Raw genomic sequence first — 22,533 nt, forward strand, 5'->3', positions numbered from 1 at the left:
AATTTTGTTGGCTAAACCAGCACACCTTGCCGGCAAAGAAAATTGAAATGATGCGAAGCAGGGCGACAGATATATGCACAATAACAATAGATAGATAAAATAAGAAAAGAAGATAACAATAGATATGCACGAAAACAAAAAATGTCTTTATCAGTCTACATTTTTGCAGTTTACCAAGTGTGAAATATTTGTTATGGAAAGTGGCTGTTACAACTTTTATTTCGCACAGGATACTTCTTACTAAAATAGCACATTAAGGTATTTTAATAAATAATTTAAACTGTTAATGAAGAATAGCTTAAAATCTTTGAAAATTACCTTAAAATGTGGAACAGGGTTGGTGCTTGTGCGGTTTTACCTGATTAGTACTTTGTATTTACTGGTTAGAGACTATCAGCTCATAACTTTATATAATTCACTGGGCATATATTAAAGGTGGATTTATACTTGCGTGGCTTCTGCATCAGGTCGAGCCAGGTTCTGCAGATGGCATTAGGACCAGTTTTTATTTATGGTTTGCTTCAGTTCCGACAAGTATTTCCCCATTTTAAAGCAACAAATAGTGGCTAAAGGCATTTATTCAGCGATAGACTCATATACATATGTCCATACATACATGCATATGTCATGCATTCAGCTACAAGACCCAAACATCCAGCAACACTATCACACTGACCAATCACCAGGGATTTCTTACCTGTAGCTGCGTTGGTATCACCACGATGCATGTCCAGTCCGAAGAGGTGTGTGAGTCAAACCCCTGCAGAGCCTACAGCAGTTACGGTGTACACAACCTGACGTCGATGCTGCGTATCCAGCTTAACAAGCGGTGTTCTTTAAAGTCAAGGTGTTGACACATGTTAATATCTGCGTGGATACTCCTATCTCATTCTGTAGAACTTATTAGGACACTGAAAGTAAAGTCATAGCAAATTAGAGTACACTGGATTATTACAACTGAAATGAAACAAGTTTTCATTGCCCTGCTTTTTTCTTTTACCATCTGTTTTACACCATATTTAAATACCAAACTTCTTTGGGGAGGGGGGTCATGTTTTCACTACATTGAGTAAAAATGTAACAAATTTACAAAAAAAAAAAAAAAAAAAAAAACTCAAACTGTTTTCTTTTTTTCTCTCTCTTTTTAGCTTTCCTGTTATGGTTTATTAAAAGCCAAACTGACATTAATTTGAAAGCTGTTTCTCCCTTTTGCACTTAATATATCTTCTTCTTTGTATTTTAACTTGCAAGTAAAGTTTAAAGGCCATGAAATACCATAAAAAACAGATAAACTAATTACGCTGGAATACATTTCCTACATCATTTACATGGTCTTATGTGCTCACACTGGCCCTCATCTAGCTTTCACATTTTTCTTGCTTTGTAGTGTCTCTCTGGCTCTCCTTCCCTCTGTCACTCTGAAACAATTTGAAGCTGCTGAGAGGACCAACTGCACACATCGCCATAGCAACACAGTCTTAATGATGGCAACAAGCGTGACCTGAAGATTCCATTTGAGAGCGTCTGGGAGAAGGATGGAGTGTGAAGCTACAGCTCAATTGACTCCTCAGTTTTGCCCTCTAATTTGCTTTCCTCTCACTTCCATCTACTTATTCATCTCTGACAGCACTTTTCCTCTTTTCACACAGCAAATAATGAGGCTGAATAGACACTTGATCGGGCAGGTTCGCCTCCTCTGTTCGACAACTATGAGAGAAATTAAATCTTAAGTCCAGAAAACATATTGACGGATATTCTAAACTCACCCTTAATTTAAGATGAATTTTTACTTAGTTTTCCACATTATGCTGTTAGCAGCCTTCATGAAACAGGTTAATACAGGTTTCTATGGTTACAGAGAAAGAAGGAGATACTTTCCAAAAATTTCACACATCTTTGAGTGTAAAACGAGTGCATTAGGACTGATCTTATAGGTATATATATATATATATATATATATATATATATATATATATATATATATATATATATATATATAAATCATCCTTTACCAGCTGCCATTAGGATTGTTGTTTTCCCTAAGGATAATTAGGAAAACGGTTATAAAATCTGACCTGCCTAACAGTGATCTCACTATCCCATTCTATGCCCACTGTGTCTATAACAAGCCAGGAAGTTGACTAAAATAGCATGACCTTACAGAAAGCAAGGTAACAAGTTCAAAATCAAAGTCTTTTTAATACCAGCCCAAGGCCACATATTGAATGCAAGCAAGAGCAGCAAACAATCCAGGTGAAGAGCATGCAAAACCAGCAACAGGCAGAAATGAAAAAATACAGACAAGGCTGATACTTCTGACAAGGAATAGGAACAGGAAAGAAATATAAAAGGGAAAGTCAACAGTGGGGCTACATGAACAATACAATGACTTAAGAAAAGGCTTGGAATTGTGCCAGAAAGCAGTGTTACAAAGCAGCACAACATTTCTGTCTCATAAAGAATGCAAAAAGAAGAAGCGCTCTCAGAACTACAGTGTCAGACCTCTTTGGCCTGTTTGATGGTCAGATCTTACCCACGTATATGAAAACATAGGAACGTTTTGAGCTTTATCTGTTTTGATGCAAAGCAACAAAACACGAAAAGTCAGCAAAACAATCCACAAAAAAAGGAAAATCAATGCAAATAATCTACAACAAGGAAGTTAAATTTAAATGAAAGAATAAACAGTATTAAAATATACTCAGAAATAAAAAGCTGGAAAGTTATCAGAGTATTCACCACTTTGTTTCCAAGCTGTATGTTTTAGTACTGTTAGTTGTCAAAGAAGGTAACACTTTTCAGACATTAGTGCTTCACTTGTGAATTTTTTTTAACAAATTGTTGTAACTGAATGACCAGATAAAGCATAGAATAAAGGTTTTTGTTTTCTGTGTCAATGTGTATAAAATGACAGTATTAGCTTCCATTTACATGTTTTTCTGAAATGTCAGTAGCTGTCCTTGATCAGGTCATACTGACATTTAAAATGGGTGATGAGAGCGAACGTTAGCTTTCCATTGCCCGAGTCATCTTCAGGCAGTCTCAAGAAAAAAACAATATGAAACCTATTCTGAAGCAGTATTCACTTTGCACAAACATTCACACCAGAGATGATTTGTTTCTGAATTTTTCTTGACCTGAGGGGGTCAGAGACTGATCTGAAGAGGTGGGCTGATGCATACATGTGGCCATCGGCAACAAGAGAATCACTTATGGTAAAAGCTCCAGTGTTTGTTTTAAAAACATATATTTGTCTTGAGCTGCTAAAATACAATTTAATTTTTGTGTTTTAAATAATTAATTTAGTGCTTATTTCCTCTTTTCCTGTGGTTTAGTTTCCCTCCGTGTAACAAACTGCTGCAAAATGTTTTTGTTTTGTTGTTGTTTGGCTGCTTGTGAGACAGTATATTTGCTCTTAAATGCAAAGCTGAGGATCCTTCTTTAGCAGGTTGGTTCTCCAAAAGTTGCATCCCTATTAGACTATGGAGTCTTTTTTGCATTCAAAAAGACATGAGAGTCCTATAAAATGGGCAAACATCATGGCAAAAGTCTACTAATGATTACACAAGGATACACAAAAGCATCCTTAAAATGTTACCGTATAAAAGACTTGAAATAGTCTTTTGAGAAGATTTGGTGACAGGAGCTGCTGAATGGGCTCAATATATAGTAAAAGATTTTGCAGCTGTAAATAAATGTTTGCAAATAATTTCAGAGTTTATTTGTAAATCAAGTTTTGTCATTCTGCAAAACAAATCTGCCACATAAAAATAAATCAATTTTGTAAATGTGCAAATGAATTTGCATGGTTGTTAAAAAAAAAATAAATAAATTTGCATTTGTGGAAAAATAGAATTTCTTTTGCAGAAATGCTCTCAGTAGCCACTGTCCAGCAGGTTTTTAGATAATTCCCTGCTCCAACAGAGCAGGGAATTAGCTAGAATTGTGTTCAGTTAGGTTCATGAAAAGATTGTGGTTTGGCTTACAATCCTTAGTACAAATCACAAACTACCAGTGATTTATTTTTATTAAAGTGATCACTTTCTTTTCTTACTTGTCCTAAATGTACAATTCGCATTAAATAAAAACTTTTCACAACATCTGAATAAGATTTTGGGCCTCAGAAAGTAAAAATAGACTAAAATGTATTGTGGATTTTTCTTATAAGTATCATGATACAAAATTTAGGTAACAACAACAATGTAACAATAACATGCCATGTTGCAATCAAAGTTAAAATTTCCCTGAAACTTTTACAGATCATGCTCTTCTGACCTTTACAGCTGGGTGTGAAGGGATCTAATTTGTTAACTGAATGAGTCTGAAGTTATCATCCAGCTCCCTGCATGACCTCGGCTTTGTCACACTGAGCTACAACAGGCTGATGTCTACTGATATGTCTGTCAAGCAGATTAAAAACTTGTAGCGGTTCGCTGATCAAAGTTTGGAGGTTCAACATCTTCATCAAACTTGATTATACAAGCTGGTTAGAGGATTTATCCCAGCACGTCTTCGTGAGCATAAGCTTCTGACTAGAATTAATGATTTGTTATACTCAGTGTGAATAGTTTGAATTGATAACCTTCTGCTTCTGTTGTTTTCAGCTCAGTATGACATGCATCCATGTGGGCTGCAATGACTGTTTTTAATCCTCAAAGTGTTCGATCTGAAAGTGCCATTAAGAGCATTTATATCATTTAGATTTTCAGTGGAGAGGAGGAGATGTAATTGATGTCTTTTTTTTTCCTCAACTTCTTATGAAAACGTATGTGCAAATATTATGTTTTAATAACTGAACACGTACCAGTGACTGAAGTCTCCCTCGTAGTGTGTAATCAAATTATCCACTGAGGCTCCGTCTGTAATTGGGTTCAGATGTTTGCTGTGAGTTTTGGTTCAACAGGGCTACCACTGTCTCTAATTTATCTCTGTGATTTATGCAGCCTTAAAAAAGCCTGAAACATGCAGAAATAAACTTATAAAAATGCAGGCAGCCAAGTTAGACTGAATTAGATGACTGAGTCGTGTGTTTCTTCTCTCTCTTTCCTACAGCAGCTTGTTAACATGTAGATGATAAGGGTCTTTTATGAAAATGTGATGGTAAATTTAGTGTTTGTGTGTGTTTATGTTACTCTCATGACAATTTCTCATGAGAATAAACTGTGATTTATCTAAACCAAAGCCTGTTCCTGTCGAAAAACATAATGTGTAGGACTGGTTAGGGCTAGGTGGTAAGATTTTGATTTGGCTGTCCATAGCGAAAGGAAGACAAAGCTGTTTCCTAATATCATCAGCACATCTTTTGTATATATATATGTATATATATATATATCTATATATATATATATATATATATATATATATATATATATATATATATATATATATATATATATATATATATATATATATATATATATGTGTGTATATATATATATATATATATATATATATATATATATATATATATATATATATATATATATATATGTGTATATATATATATATATATATATATATATATATATATATATATATATATATATATGTGTGTATATATATATATATATATACATATATGTGTATATATATATATATATATATATATATATATATATATATATATATATATACATATATGTGTATATATATATATATATATATATATATATATATATATATATATATATATATATATATATATATATATATATATATATATATATATATATGCGTTCGTATATGTGGGTAAGTAGCAAAGGTGTTTTTATGTGTAGTTTTAATGAGTTAACTAATACCTGTCTTCTCCCCTTCTTAGAAACTAAAGCTGAGCTTGAAGATCTAATGGCAGACATCAAGAAGTTGGCCAACAAAGTACGCTCTAAATTAAAAGGTAATTCACTTTCTTTTTTTTCCTGTAGGGCTGCTACTAATTTTCTGCAACATATAATTTTTCTTCACCAAAGCAAAGGTTTTCATTTAGCACAGATTTCAAGATATGCAAAACATACAAAGCTCAGTTAAAAAAAACACTAAATCATTATGAAAACTAGGAACATGGTTTAGAGGATCTGATCTTGGTTAAGAACACACTATTTAAATTCAGTTTTATTCATTGTTGTGCTCAGCTAATTAAATCTTTACAGTAAAAAACAAAAAAAATTACAGGTATTTAGTTTTAGCTGCTTTATGATTTATCTGAATCTGTGGCACTTAATAATATTTAGACTTATTAACTGAAAGCCCATCTGTCTAATTGGTCCCATTGTGAAAAGAGCAATTAATTGGTTGACTGTATCAGTAGCAGTGATAATTTTAATTAGCATTTTTATGGTGATTTTCTCCACATCTGTGGTTGGTTCTTTTCCCGTCAGGCAAACTGAAGACGTTCAAGAGATAAGCATGGATTAGCCACAATAACTTTATCTGTATCTTGGTGGCTGTGGTTCAGTTCACTAGAATTTTTTTTACTTGTCACTATATACGCAAATATGTCACAAACATGCAACAATCTTCCCTTTGCGCACATGGTAAAGTTGACTTAGCTAAGCTAGTGCTGTTTTTAACCTTCTAAACATGACTTTTTGTAGGTTTTCACAAAAATATAGAGCTGCAGTATCTCATGGTGTGATGTAGAAGAATAGTAACCATACACAGCAGATGACACTGAATTCATGTGGAATGTGGTTATTTTTATAAGAAGACAGACAGATAGATAGACAGACAGATAAATATTTAATAATATAAAACAATTTCAGTTAAAATTAAAATGGATTAATAGCAAGCATTGAAAATGATAAAATAACTAGGAAAGCATGAGAGCGTAGACTTTAGTACTGTTTCAGAATTTTGCTGAGATCCACATCTAACTTTGATATCTTGAGAACTTCTCCTGAATTTTTTGCACCAATCACCCCAACCATTTATTGTGGAGTAATTTATTGTGAATGTATGCATCTCACAGCGATAAAGAATGGTTTTTGAAAAAAAAATCCGGATCCAGATGGTGATGCGGATCACTCCCAAAATTTATTAGATTCTAAGTGAGACCAAAATCCAAATTCAGAAAAAAACATGAAAATCCGTCCCATAGTTTTGAGTTAAAGTTGTTAACAGACAGAAAGATAGATAAACACTGGTTTTAAAAAAAAAAAAAAAAAAAAACTCCACTACTAGCTTGGCAGAGATAATAAAAACTAAAATGATAAAGTGTACAAGAAGACTGCACTGGATTATTGCAACATCCTCAAACCTGATAAGAGATGCAGACTTTTTGCAGTTCACAAGTCTTATGGTACATATTTTGAAGCTGTTGCAGAGCCTGACTGGTCTGCACTTCAGGCTGAGGGACCTTTTGCCAGCGGCCAGCAGAGAGATAATTGTCTGTGATGTGGATCTGTGCAGCTTCTGATGACATTTTTTGCTTGCAACAGACAGCACTTGACACCCATGTCCTTGATTGATGGAAGACAAGTCCCTATAATCTTCTCTGCAATGGTGAGGATATTGGCAGGCGGAGAAATCCTTTTCATCCTGCAAAGGAAGTGCAGATGCTGGTGTGCTCACTTTATCAGAGACGTGGTGTCCTGAGGCCAGGATAGATTGTTTTTGATGGGCACCCCCAGGAAGTTGGTGCTTTCTGCCACTTCCGCTGATGTGTTTTTAATCGTCAGTGGAGAATGACAGAGTGGGCTCGTCGTCAAGACAGCAATGAGTTATTTTGTTTATCGACACTCAGGAGAAGATTGTTCCCCCTGCACCTGTTGTCCAGATGCAGCACCTCCTCTCCTCTCGACACCTCTGTCGACCAGGTCATAGTTGCTCCAAATCAGGCCCACTATTGTACTGATTTGTAAGGGACCTGGCAGCGCAGTTGTGTGTCATCACGCTGAAAAATAAACTCAGGACACAGCCTTGAAAAGAGCTCATCCTCAGAGTGATGACTGAGGAGATGTCCCCACATGCATGGACTGGGGCTTGTTAGAGAGGAAGACCAGGATCCACATACACAAGGTGGTCTTGAAGTCCAGGCGTGCCAACTTGCTTACCAGATTCCGGAGAATGATTGTGTTGAACACAGAACTGAAATCAAACACTTACCAGATTACAGTAAAATGTCATGCTCTGCCTCCCCGGCGTCCCTTGTGCTATCTATTCCTACATGACTCTTTCTCCCTCTCTGCCTGCAGCTGCACATAGCAGGATTGCACACCTGTCCCTCATGACCTCATCACACTCTTCAGATTAAAACCCAGTTGCTGCAGCCACTCTTGGTCAGTCTATTAGCTACAACTGATTCTGTGATATTGAGCCCAATCCTGAATTCTTTGACTGGGCTGTGTCTTTTCCCTTAATAAATCTTTGGGGGGTTTTTTTGTTTTTGTTTTTTTTTGCTTTAGATCAGCTTTTGATCATTAATATAACTGAATACATTAAAGTAAATCCAATAAATTGAACATTTTCCCAGAACAATCAATATGATATCTACCTTGGGACAGGAACCATTATTATATAAGATATTATTCAAGTCTAATCTATAATTTGATGTTAATATTATATGAAGCTGAATACTCTTTTGCAGAGTCACTGTGATGAATCAAGTGTGAGCATGTTTTTATGATAAAATCATAAGCCTGAGATGTGATGTTAACTTAAAAAATATTTCTGAAGCAAGTCAGTTGAAGATGATGCAGTAAGCTGGGAGTTACACAGTACATACAGCCCTAGGGATTGACATTTGATTGTGCATCTGAATGAGTGTGCTGGAGGCTATAACGTCAATTTATTAGAATTTTAATTACAGTACTGGTGATGTACGTTAGCTCACACCAGTCTGGATTTCAGTAATTAACTTAGTACTTAATATAGCTTCATTATGATGCTCTTTGACCAACATGGTTATGTTCAGAAGCAGCTCCTTCTGACAGAATGAAAATTTATTTTCAATGTGAAAACAAAACAGAGCAAGAAAAAAAGATATTTTTAAAATCCATCATACTGACAGTAAAAAGTGATTATGTTCAATAATTTGATATTTGTAATATAGATGTGTATAATAGTTCTCACATTTACATAATCTCTGTCCATAATTAAACCTAAAGATAATGAAAGTGTTTAAACATAATTATAATTTTAAATGTAGGCTTTGTCTACTGATTTGCATTTTAATGGCATTAGATCTGTGAAAGGCTGATAAGGTGTCAAGATGTGGCTCTCAGCATTTAATAAGTGCTGACCATGAAATATGGTGAGAAAATTTCCAGCCACCTGTGTCATTGTACGTCTTAAAGTGTAGAGCCACGGACATAAGAAGGAAAACCATTTTAATCTAGGCAAAATGACTGAATACTGAAGATGATTTATTGTGAAAAGAATGTCATTGGAACAGTAAAGGAATCACTGTAGGAAATGCAGATATAAGAATAAATTCTGGGGTGGCTCAGCAGTGAAGACATGACGCACGCCACACACCTCAACAGAGGACCAGACTGCCACAATCAGAAATAAATCAATCTTACAATAATTCAACTGTTCTATATTTTTTATTATATATCTATGTGTTTGCATAACCTATTGATTTTATTGACAGTAAAGTCAGTTGACCTATTGACAGTGGCTTATGATTTTTTTTTTTTTTTTTTTTTTTTTTTTTTTTTTTTTTTTTTGCATCTCAACCCATAAAAGCTCAGAGTGACATACACGATACATATATATCTGAGCTATTTGGCATCAATTTATGGTAAAACTTTTTACCAGAAAACAGTAAACATGGTAATAAATGGTAAATATCCCAAAAAAAAGAAAAAATATTATCTATTTTTCATTTTTATACATATATATATTCATTTTTTTACATTTTGTTACAGCAAATAAAGACCTCATATTCGAAAATTTGACCTTTCTTTATCATTTTTTCATGGGTTGGGTCTTTAAAGAATTACCTATTTCTACAGTATATTGTTCATTTTCAATTTATTTAATTGTTTATATGTTTCCACAAAAATGTAGGAATTACAGTCTTTAATAATTTATTTAAACGTGCATTCATTGATGTTTGTTTTTGCGATATGGTATAAGGTTTTTCTTTGTTGTTGCTGTTGTTTGACCTGGTTAAAAACCAGGATTTCTCTTCTGTGGGTTGAGGGACACTTGTTGATGGCCATTCCTGCTTTAGGGTTTGCATAGAAATACTCATTTTATCACTATACGGCTATTATATTCTACAATAAATAAATGGTTTGGTGTAATAAGCATCCTGGAGAAGTTACTTTTTCTTATCTTTTCTGGTCATTCTTTTTGAAGTTAACCATCATATAGTGAGAAAGTGTGTCTTTTTGTGTTGTTTTTTTTGTCCAGGTATCCAGCAAACAATAGAGCAAGAAGAGGGACAGAACAGGTCATCAGCTGACTTGAGGATACGTAAAACGCAGGTACATTTCAAGTAACAGAAATACCTTCATTCTAGTGGAACACTACACAGTAAAAGATATTCAACAGGTCTAATGCTAAATCTGTGTAGTGTTGTAGTTAAAGCTGGGGTAGGTAATCTTGCTCAGAGACATTGTTTTTTTACTCTTGGGGAATTGTCTCTTTTAAAATACAAATCCCTAAATGTGTCAGATAATGTCTTCTTAAAAACCACTTACAATTTTTAACAAACACTTTTTAAGTAATTAAACTGCTAGTTTAATATCACCATGGATTTGGACCCCCCCCCACCAATCCTATTTTCAGTAAATGTGTTTGTAATTCATGTGAATTAGGCATTTTGCATAAAGCTACAGTTGTGCACTCGCACATTGCCACCATTTTTTTTTTTAAATTTAACTTTAAATTTAACTAAATCTTTTGTCCACTGCTGGCATCGAGAAGTCTCAGCTGAAGTATTTCATTGTTTCATGTTTTTTCAGCACTCCACACTGTCTCGTAAGTTTGTTGAGGTGATGTCAGAATACAACACCACCCAGTCAGACTACAGGGAGCGCTGCAAGGGACGCATTCAGAGACAGCTGGAGATCAGTGAGTACCTGCAAGACAACAACAATTTGTCACTGCAGACATGCTCGGCATGGAAACAACATGTGTTTTTCCGCCGTGGAGTATTTCTTTACTTTTGATTTTCTAAATAAAAATTCAGTAAAATATTTCCTCAGATTCATTTAGCCTCCATTTAAATCAGTCCCGGCATCAGGACACAGTAACATGTTGGACAATTGATTGCTGTGGGTGGGCCACATTTTTCATGTGAACTTTGAATTTATCAGAAGACAGAGATCAATAATTCAGTATTTTGCCATTGCTGAAGCAGATTAGACAAAGAATACAGTTAAAAAGAACTATTTTCCTCTGCTATTAGAAAAAAATTGTTTTGAGGACACTTAAAATGGGATCCAGTAAAAAAAAAAAAAAAAAAAAAACAGATTTGACAGAAGATAGAAGAGGCTATTTAGTCATTTCAGCCAAAAGCATTTTATAATTAAATGTTAGACTGTCTGAGGCTGAGATCTGTTCATTTAAAAACAGCAATAATATGAGACATACATTCAGACCCATGGATAGAATTTTACACAAAACATCAAGGTTCAGCACAATGCACATGTTTTCATCATTCTTTAGCCACTCAACAAACTTCTACATCCCAATCAAAGAAGACCTGTGGTGGAACGCTCACTTCTGAACCTGCACAACTAAACATAAGTTTATTTAAGTGAAAGGGTGATGGATCTCATACAAAATTATCCTGCTTAATTATGTGCTGCTTCAACTCTTTAAAACATCCAAAAAACATATGCATTAGATAAAACATACCAAAAAATGTAAAAGTGACTTATTGCACTGTGTAATAACGAGTGTGACTGAGTTTTATCAAGTCGCAGGCAACGAATCCACAGGTATTGCGGGACACATGTACTTATCTGAGTAGGTCTCGTCATACTGCAGGAACCATTAAAACCACTGGAAGTGGTTGATTCTTGCAGCGTGACACATGTTCCTTTCTTCATGTTTTCTTTGGACCGCTTTCTTATTTCCACTGTCTAAATGTGTCAGTCATACTTCATTGACGCGAACCAATGACTTCGCGCCAAATAGTGATAGCTATGCTCTTTATCTTACTCATAATTTAGTGATTAAATACACACATAGATTAAATATGCAAACACACACAACTTGCAAATATCTCGAGTGATAAGTTTTCTCAATGTCCAAAAAGTACATAAAGGAACAGATTCTACAACGAATGATTTAGTACCATGATAAAAATAAGTGTTAAATTGAAATGAAATGAAATTGAATTAAATTAACACTGCTTTATTAATCCCCAAAGGGAAATTCAATATTGTAGTATATAATAATTAATTTTAGGAGGTCTTGTTCCGGAGGCTGATGGCTAAATAAATAAATAAATGATAAATAAAAATGATTTTTAGAAGTATATAAATAAAAAATTAATTAATTAATAAAAATAAAAATGCTAAATGAGGTCTGACTTGCAAATGGGCAGCCCTTGCCCACTGGGGTTTGCCCATTGCACTGGTAATCTAATATCTGCCATTTGCGACCTAACATCTTGCTCATGTTCTGCATGACACACTTTTTGTCCTGTTTGTCTTTTTTCTTTTTCTTTTTTTTTTTTTTTTTTTTTTTTTTTAACAAAGTAGCATCTTAAAAATACAGAAAATAACCATGAACTGCTAAAATTTATCATCACCAGATGCTGTATTGATAATCATCCTGTAATTTTCAACAGAGGGATCACATGTCTCTCATTTTGTCAGTTTGTCAGATCTGTCAATACAAAGGTTTGAGACAACCTTCATGGCTGGATCTGCTTCTTTGACAACTGATGATAACAATCCTACCCTGTGTTGCACATATAGAGGAGTACACTGGAAATAGTTACCGTGCAAGAAAATTTGTCTTATGTCTGACAAACATAAGACAGTCATAATCCACTTTTTCTATATTTCTTTGCTTTTTTTTTATTTATGTTCAAAGCATCAACCTGCACCATCCCTCTTTATATCACATGATGTCTAAATCTTGTTAAAAAATTAATCATTGACAGGTGATATGAAAGCAATTCTTTACTTGGAAATCTTAGGTCATGTCAATATTACAATAACATTTACCGCCTACACAAGCAATAATGTAGTCCAAGCTAAATCTCCCTGTGTCAGCTGGACTCTTTGACAGCATTAGCATGAATGTCACAGTCCAAAAGTTGCTTGGGTATAGCATCAGGAGAGAAAGAAATTAAGGTTTTTTACACAGCATCCATGAGATGAACAAACTCAGTCATTAAACTTCATCATCCAAGTGATCTACCACCAACATTTGGAAGCAAAATCATCCACTAAACACACATTTTATGAAAGATTGTAGAAAACGTTTTGTCTTTATTTTGCACAAAGATAATTATTCAATGCCTGTGTACCACTGCTTCTTCTAATACATGTGCATGTAGCATTGCAAGACTTCTCCTGGTAAGACTGTCATATTGTACAGCAGTATCACTTTCAATGATCATTTTAATTGTCTCAGTTGATTTAACTGCTCAAAATTAATCTATGAAATTCAAGGTCGCTGCGAATCATCTTTCCGTTTCTGTTTTTAAGTTTTAACATAATGAATCCTTTTCAATGTCTTTCATTTATTATTTATTGTACAGACTGACAGTTCATGTTACTTCTTCACTCTTTTGTATATATTGTTCATGCAAATGCATATTTTATTTTGAGATGTTTAGGTTTTCAGGTTATCATCATACTTGTCTATATTTTATTTAAAATTTGCCAACTGTTGTGTTCCTAAACAACCTCTCATATTGAAACTGCTTTCCACAACACATATACCACCAACACCCACTCCCATATGCATGCACATGCCAGGTTACTGCAGCTCAGATCTGAGCTCCTCACACTCGTGTTACACTGTATAATGTGATTTGACAGGTATTAGCTGCAGGCCTCAGGCTCCTGGACCAGGCAGCTGACTCGGCCTCTGCTACGTCATCCTGGCAGTCTACACCACACCAGCTGCCCCTGACAGTCACCATGAAAGAGTCACCTTATATACAAAGCACACACATGTATACAGAGACCAACGCAATGAGTCATTTAGTGGTTAATGACAGTGGAGAGCAAGTTATGGAGCAGGCTGTTTTGCTTAGATGTAATTTCCTCTGGCCATCTGTCAGTTTAGAGTGGACACATGAAGCCCATTTGTATGTGTGAACTCCACCCTGTATTATGTACGCTAAATGAGACCCAGTCAAAAGAGCAATAGTGCTCATAGCCCTCTAGGGTTGAACAAAGGGCTAAATGACTGAGTTAAACATACACCTGAATCACTTTTTCCTTGAGCTCCCCCAGATCCATTTGGATTTGATTTGTCAGGTGGTGGAGTCACAGGAGGCCTCTGCTGATCTCACTTGTTGCCAAGGAAGGGATTTGACACACATAGATGGAATAAAAGCACAGAAGACAGGGGAAATTATGACTTTATCACAAAGATGGAAAAGATCATCTCGGGCTTTGGGGGGGAAATGTTCACAGTTTTTTCCCTTCTGGTTCCATCCAGTCAATACTTTGATCCAGTGAGGTTGAATTCCTTTAGGGTTATATGGCAAAAGAGGTCTAGTCTCTGTTATTCCAACACCTTTTACAAATGAGTGTGTGAATCAATAAAAGTATGTCACACACACAGAGTAACATTCTCTGCTCTGTCAGACATAGTATTGATTCCACTGCTGCATCTCCCTTTTCCTGCTCACCTCCACTCCAACCTGCTGTGTGCAGAAATAGACAAGTGACAAATGCTGGGACTAATTGTTAACATATTGTTCTGGCAGAATTTTCATCCCAATTTCCATGAATTGCAGTGCCAGTTAGGACTGCAGCAACAATTACTCTGAAATATTATTAAAAATTAAGCATAGGATCATCAGATTTTTGTATGGGCTTAAACCATTCAAGATTCCAGGGACAGGGTGGCCTTATTTTCGTGGGGTTGGGGAAATATATTTATCCAGATGGTTTCCAACCCCCCATATGAAGAGTTAGATACAACTACTCCATGATCTTCTTGTGAAAAGGACCATTATTCCTGCAAAATGGCAGAGTACAGTCAAGTGGACCAAGCAGGAATTGTGATGGTTTAGTTTGGCTGTATTCTGTGGCTGCTTACATGATGGGACATCCTATAAAGCCATGTCCAGCCTTCTTAAGTAGTGGGATGATAAAAAAAAAAAAAAATACTTATAAGGTCTTTCATTTTTTTGTCTTTGTTATTGTATTTGTTAATCATAATTCAGGTTATCATTCATTTTTCTGTCATAGTTCTTGCAAATGTTTTACTGATATTTTGCATCATAGTATGAGAGGACTATTCTGCTCCAGCTTTACCCACAGTAAAACATGGTGGTAAGTTTACCCTACCAGGCCCTGAGAAATTTATGCTGTAAATTTCCTCTTCTTGACCAGTTTGCAAAGACAACTAACCACATTCAGCTCAAAATATATATCAAATTTGTAACAGTGAGGTTTTAGCATATCAATTATGTATGCATCTGCATCAATTCAAATGCAAAAACAACATACCAGAATAAAAAGATGGGGAGCAAAGGAAAAACAGTCTCGTTTTAAAGAGACACTTCAAAGACAGTCATCTCTAGAGTAGATTACAGGCTCATGCACCGATCCCTCTGACATTTGATTGTTTTATTTCATTTCTCAGCAGACACTTCATCAGCTAGGTGTGGCACACTCGCATTGCTAGACAAAAGACTGCAGTTTGTTTTTGTAATTCAACCAAGGAGATTTACTTTTCTTATTTATATAGCAGTCACAGACAGAAGCATGAAAATCATGTACATCATTCACTCCCTATGCATGAACATTCATGTGGTCTTTTCATTCTGTTCCTCTGAGATCTCATGTTGTCTGTGTTGCATAACACTAGAAATTAAATAATGCTGTTACCGGTAGCAGCATTGCATTAATGATTTAATAGCCTATAAACACTATGGCTGTGGTGAGACTACTTGGCTTCATATTTGGCTTTTCAGGTTTTAAGTCTCCATGGTAACAAATAAGAGCCTCCCTCAGAGACTCAGAGCCTGTCATGGTTTAAAAAAAAAAAAAAAAAAAAAAAGAGTGTGTATGTGTGTAGGAAGTGAGATAAATGGGACAGGATAGCACCAGAGTGTCTTTGTTGGTGTGTTTGAGCTGCCTCCATCCACTCATTTGTCACCCTACAAAACATAATTACTGAACATAAGTAGATTTTTAAGCACAGTAATGAAAATGTATGAGCACTTAATCACACCTTAATGACATTCTCTGGTTTGATGCGGATAGGAATTTTGAATTACTTGCAATATGCTTTGTAAATATATAGAGAAATGAACAACTATTCACTGGTAAATGTTAGACAGCAGCTTCATCAGTATTCTGATGGTGAAAGCAATCGTTGAGCCCGACTCCCAACCATTAGCCTATCACTCACCCCCAACGTACTTGCTCTGCCGCTGAGGCCACTATGGCAAGTGCCAAGTCTGAATCATGCACAGTCCCCTACAGTCTCACACACACTCTGAATAGCTCAGTTTTTTTTATATTTGCATCTGATGTTTTGAATGAGGCTTCGGGGGGGTCTGCATTTTAGAAAGAAGAGAAATATGCGACAAAGCTGATTTTGACTGACATCAGTCTCATATCTTTGCGGTGAAAGGGAAGAGGTAACCAGTGTCTACCACAATCAGCCCAGAAGCACTTCTAAACCTGTCTAATACAGTGACACAACTTGCAGCAACAGCAAACTAGTTTGGTGCTGACCCCATTTCTTTTAGCTTTGCTGATGTCAATTATTGCTCTAAGCAGACTATAGCAATTTCCCTTAAAAATTGCGACTTGAATGGTCTTGATTTACTTCACCATGACAGACTGATGTCTCCAGCTCAGAAAGCCAACTCAGGAAAGAGAGTATATCTTACAAAAGTTGTTTTTTATTGTAGTTTTTTTCTGTTTTTGTTCTGTTGAGTGTGTAGAGAAAAACGTCCCAGTGAACTACCCTGAAAGGTAAAGCATCTTCTTTACTGCAGTTAAACATCTCAAAAACTTTTCAAGACCATAAGTTGTGTGGCTCTAGAACAAGTCAGCACAAGATCGGGCTTTCTATCTGCACTCTGAACTAAAATTAGAACAAGTTCCGCTTGGGCACCTGAGCGTAATGGCTGCCTAAAGTTAGTCCTCGTTTTTGTGACTTTAGTTGACATTCCCCAACAAGCTGTTAAATTACTCCCTACTCAGCCTGGAATAGACCTGGAGGCAGTCACTGTACAGGTGCAGCTCCTGGATAAGTCAAAACTCTCCAAACTGCTTTCATGCCCTGGGGATATTATGACCCAACACCCTTTTAGCTGCTGCTCCTCTCTTCCTTCACCGCAGTGAAAGTAATGCCAGGTCTTTCCTTTAACAGTTTGACACATCCGTCCTGCATCCTGCAAGTCCATAGCATTAAAAAGTTGCTAAATTTTCGATGTTTTTATTCATTGTACTGATGATGAATGTGGTATTTGCATTTACACCCTGCTCTGCGCTGTAACCCTGTGGTGCCACCAGAACACAGCCAGTGCCACATCTATGTGAGAGTCTTATTAGGTCAAAACGCTGCCATGGATAGTATTAAATAGATATACTCAAATACCTTAATTTTGTTTAAATTTTAGATTGCTGGACTTTACTTGGGTTTTTAATTCTATGTCCCTTCATAAATTTATTGAACCACATTTCAGAGGGAAAGTATGCTCTTTTATGCTGCTGCATTACATTTATAGGGGTCAATAGGGAAATCACAGAGAGAATTAATGATGGCTTCCTTCCATGAAATGTTCCCCGTGACAGTGAGCCAGCATGTGCTTTTTGGAATATACTCCCTATTAATTATACTTCGCTTGTGCTTTCCCTTCTGTGAGAAGTCATAATGTTTGCAAAGCAAAAGATTATCTATCTGAAATTAATTGCCAAAGAAAAAAGCGACAGTGTTTCCTCGTGAGGCATCCATAAATGGGCCATTTTGTATTGTGAGTCCTTTTCATACTTCAAAGTAGTTTTTCCAGACTTTATCTGATACCTTTTTTTAAAATTCCTCCAACTCCTGCTTTTGTACAACTTATGACTGACTTAACTACATAATCATTGTTATAACCGATGCAGTGTGTATACACAAGGAGGTAGGATGTGTGGTGTACACTGTATGTGGCCCTACTAAGGATATGAAATGTGTGTAAAAAAGACTAAAGATTATTCTGACAATATATGATTGTGTCCTGCAGTATCAGTGGGGCAAGAATGGAGCCCAAGAAAAGCAGCTTAGCAAGTGGATGTAAAGTTCAGAGGACAGAATAATAGTGTAGATGCAGAGGAATGTTTATGAAGTGGGACAACACAACTTGGAAAAAATAATAATGGATGAGGAGCAAATGCATCAGTAGGAAAATGCTGTCATATAGAGGCAGTTGGTAGACTGATTTTCAAAAATTTTTAGGATATGTTAATTATCTTGCAAATTTAATGAAGTAGTGCTGAATAAGTTAGTGCTGTCATTCTTTATCCAAAGTCAGCTACATATCCAAAGGATTTTAAGGTTTGCCTCATTATGTTAAGGGAAAATGGCAAAAAGATTATCTGTGAGTTAACACTGACAGACAGCCGGTACTGTTAACTATTAACTAACGATTAAAATATGTTAATCTATTAGTTAAAATTATTGCTGTCCGATTGTTGTCCTCAGTACAGCCAATGCAATAACTCTACTACACACTTTTATATCTTGCAGGATTTACTTCTGTAACTCCATCTTCTGTTTTTTTACAGACAACCTCAGCAGTAAAAATGTCTGCCTATTACACCAACATTAAAGACTCTTTAATAGCTTCCTGCGGAGTTGATTCTAAATAGATTCTCAAAACTTATCACAGTCATGATTATCCCAATTGATCAGATCTGAAACCTCTTACTAAACACACTGTTGTTTGAGAGAGGAGTGGTTCCCACCCTAGGGTCCCTGGACCCCTAAGGGGATCCCCCTATAGGAGGTCCCTGAGGCTTTGACTCTTCAGAGGCAGTGTGTTTTAAATGAAGGTCTTCGGCTGAGGTGTATTTGTTCAAGTTTTTTGTTATTTGGGTGTTTTAGTTACATGGAAAGCGATAAAGGTGTGAAATGTGACAGTGCAGATGTTTGCCCTTATTTTTAAAACTTTTGTTTTCAATGGAGGAAAGGAGTAAACAAGAACACAACATTTACGGTGAGAGCTAATGAAACCATAAAACCAAGCATGGTTCAACACGGGGTGGGCAGGGTGTCCACAGCTTTTTGATGGTGCCATGCAGAGGGTCCTTAGGGAAAATTGATTGGGAACTACAGGTGTACAGGGTGTGAAGAATTGTCCATTATATTCAGCAACTCATGCATAAATACTTCTCTGTACAATCAGCTTCTAGGGCTCCAAAACTGTCCCCGGCACAGACCAAGTCCTCTTGATTAGCATGTTCTGTTTATGGCTCTGTTTATGGCTCTCATGCTGCTGCTGCATTGTTTTACAAATAGTTGTATGAAAAGGTATAATCTACATTCTTCCTTCTACATTTTGATAAAGAAATTGTGCTCATTTAGACATTGTGATAGAAGGCAGAAATACTACTACTTCACCTAACTTAAACAAATTTAAGATTTGAGATTTTAAGATGGACAACAGCAAAGAACCTTTTGTTACATCAAAGTGCAACACAAATCATGTCTGACTGTGTGACTGCCTCAGATAAAATACCAGAACTGATTTGCACAGTAGTTTAAAATGTAGTTCTGACTTTTTCACATGACCTATCATGACTAAATTCAGCACAGATTACTTACGGGTGATTGAACCAAATATATTTTTTCAAGTAAAATATTATATCTTTGCTCTTACATCTGAGGTTGGTGACACCTGGGTTGCATATAAGAGGAGTTAATAGTTAACAGATATTTGAATGTTTCTGAGTTGTTGTCTTTTTTTCACATTAGTTCACCCTAACAAAGAGATATCTGGTATTGAAAATGTAATATATGTTTCAGGATCAACTCCTACACCATTATCCATCTTTATATCAATCTGACATACTGCTGGATCTGACCTTGTATAAGTGCAGAAAATGTGTAACACTTGAGTGGCAAATGTAAACAGATCAAATGTGAAACACTTTAACATTCAAATCAGTAATTTGTTATCTGATGATCCAAATTGATATCATCTGCAGTAGTTGTGTTTTTTCAGATTTTTTTCTATTATGCATAATTTTTTCACTTGTAAAAGATGCTCTGACTGTGTTCTGGCACGATATATGTACATTCGTCACTGATCTTCAGACACATGGGAATAAAGTTTCAATGCTGTACAGACGAACGACAGATGGAAAGAGAGAAAAATGAGCATGTGATATAACATGAAGCAGCTCTTTCTAATTGACCATAAAAGAGACATAAGGGAGGATGAGGGTGGCTATTGGCACCAAGAGCTTTTTTTTTTTTTTTTTTTTTTTTGAGAGAGAGACTTAAAATAATTGTTAATGCCTTATTTTGAAAAACCTAAATGGAGTATAACTGCACTCATAGGTCTTTCTCCTGGGCAAAAACATTTGAAAAATCGATTAATATTAAACAATATTCCTCCTACAGATGTTTAATATTATTATTGTATTTTCTTCTCTATTAGCTGGGCGAAAAACAACAAATGAGGAGCTAGAAAGCATGTTGGAAAGTGACAACCCAGCTATTTTCACCTCTGGGGTAAGTGAAACAACAAATGCAAAATGAATGTGAATGTATATGAGGGTTTTTAATCTTATTGTGCTGCTTTCCAACCATTTTCTTGCATTTTACCTTCTCAGATAATTATGGACAACATCACCCAACAAGCAATGAATGAGATAGAGACGCGGCATAATGAGATTATCAAGCTGGAGAACAGTATCAGAGAGCTCCACGACATGTTCATGGACATGGCCATGCTGGTGGAGAGCCAGGTGAAAACTGATTCTCTCTCTGTCGCTCCTCTCTCTCTCTGTTCCTACAGCTGTGTTGTTTGGGACTCTGCCAAATGCATATCAAACAAAACTGCAAATGCTAATGATGCTTATCAATTCATGACTAAAAGTGATAACTCTCATTGAGTTTCTACACACAGTGCTGTGGTGTTGAAAATGTTCCCTGGCTAATGCACATTGAAATCATTAACCGCTTCTTACAGCAGCTGCTGCTTCTCTCTTTTGACTATCCAATACATGCACTCTAGACAGAAACTGGCAGGTTTTTTTTTTCTATTTGTTTGTTTTTAACAGACAAATTGTTAAGTGTATTTGTATTGATTTGTCATGTTTATGCCAGCAGAGTTGGAAAGAACCTGTGATTTTAGTTCCATCTAGGATTTTAATGTCTGTTTGCAAAATAACTTAGTAAAATTAGGTAGATTTTGGAAGGCAAATTGTTTTTGGCTCAAAACTAGTTTTCGAGTTTTGTTCTGATTGCAGAATTTGGGATTCCTGCCATTATCAACTTTTTTTTTAAATTGCTCTCATGTGACATTTCTAAGCTGAAAGATTAATTAGTCAATTTTTTTAAGTGTTTAACTGAAAACAAATCCTTAAGTATCCAATGTTTGAATCATTAAAATGATTATGTATTTATGTATTCATGCCTTTATGCGTAGTGTAGAGTTATTTTGTCCCTCTTCAGTGAAATAATGCTGGCATTCTGAATATAACTCCATGTTTCAGTGGGCTGCTTGCCCTCACTGAGATTTCTTCCATCAAAAATATTAAGTCTGATTATGCAAAATAGAATATGTGTGGAAAATAATATAGAAAAAAATCTAAATACCTGAGAACAACAGAATAAACTATTAGAAAAAGTACATTTTTTGATAAGTATAACTTTATCTCTTTGTGTACTCTCTTATTCTCCTGTCAAGATTTAATTAACTGACTTTTTCTTTACTTTTTGACAATGGTATAAGTAGAAATTATACTTGAATCTTAATTTTACCCTTTTCAGCTTTCTCTTTTTTCTCACTTCTTATCTTTCCCATCATCACACAACTCTTTCACCTCCAATGACTCTAAGCTGTAGAGAGCAAACAACACTGCTCTCCTTCTAACACAGCAAGGTAATTGACCTTAATTACTTACCTTAATTCGCTTTGGTATCCTTCAGGAAATATTTGTAGAAACTGGTTTTAATAGTTATTTGAATAAAAAAAAAAAGTTGAATGATTCTTGAATATGAATTATACCGAGTATGATCAATTATGGTTTCTTTGTTGATTTATTATTTTATAAATAGAAATACTAGTTTTTCACATTTCTTGTTTCCTTTAAATAAATTCATTGTATGCCAACAAACTTATTTGTTCATAAAGTTGTTCATGTTTCAAATACTGGAAAATATATACAACCAAAGATTTAAAAAAAATGGACTTAGTGAAACTGAAGTTACCAG

General features: G+C 35.4%; 1 protein-coding gene across 1 annotated transcript in view; it reads left to right on the forward strand.

Annotated features, from left to right (window-relative positions):
* Positions 1 to 22,533, forward strand: part of stx1a (syntaxin 1A (brain)) — a gene marked incomplete at both ends in the record, with an annotated part of 67,578 nt that overhangs the window by 39,479 nt on the left and 5,566 nt on the right. Inside the window, 5 exons of the mRNA XM_079247065.1 lie at positions 5,819 to 5,893; positions 10,357 to 10,430; positions 10,911 to 11,019; positions 20,753 to 20,826; positions 20,928 to 21,062. Coding sequence (XP_079103191.1) covers positions 5,819 to 5,893; positions 10,357 to 10,430; positions 10,911 to 11,019; positions 20,753 to 20,826; positions 20,928 to 21,062 — 467 coding nt within the window. The remainder of the gene's footprint in view (positions 1 to 5,818; positions 5,894 to 10,356; positions 10,431 to 10,910; positions 11,020 to 20,752; positions 20,827 to 20,927; positions 21,063 to 22,533) is intronic.

Source organism: Telmatherina bonti (genome assembly GCF_933228915.1).
Source record: "Telmatherina bonti genome assembly, chromosome: 9".
Taxonomy (NCBI): domain Eukaryota; kingdom Metazoa; phylum Chordata; class Actinopteri; order Atheriniformes; family Telmatherinidae; genus Telmatherina; species Telmatherina bonti.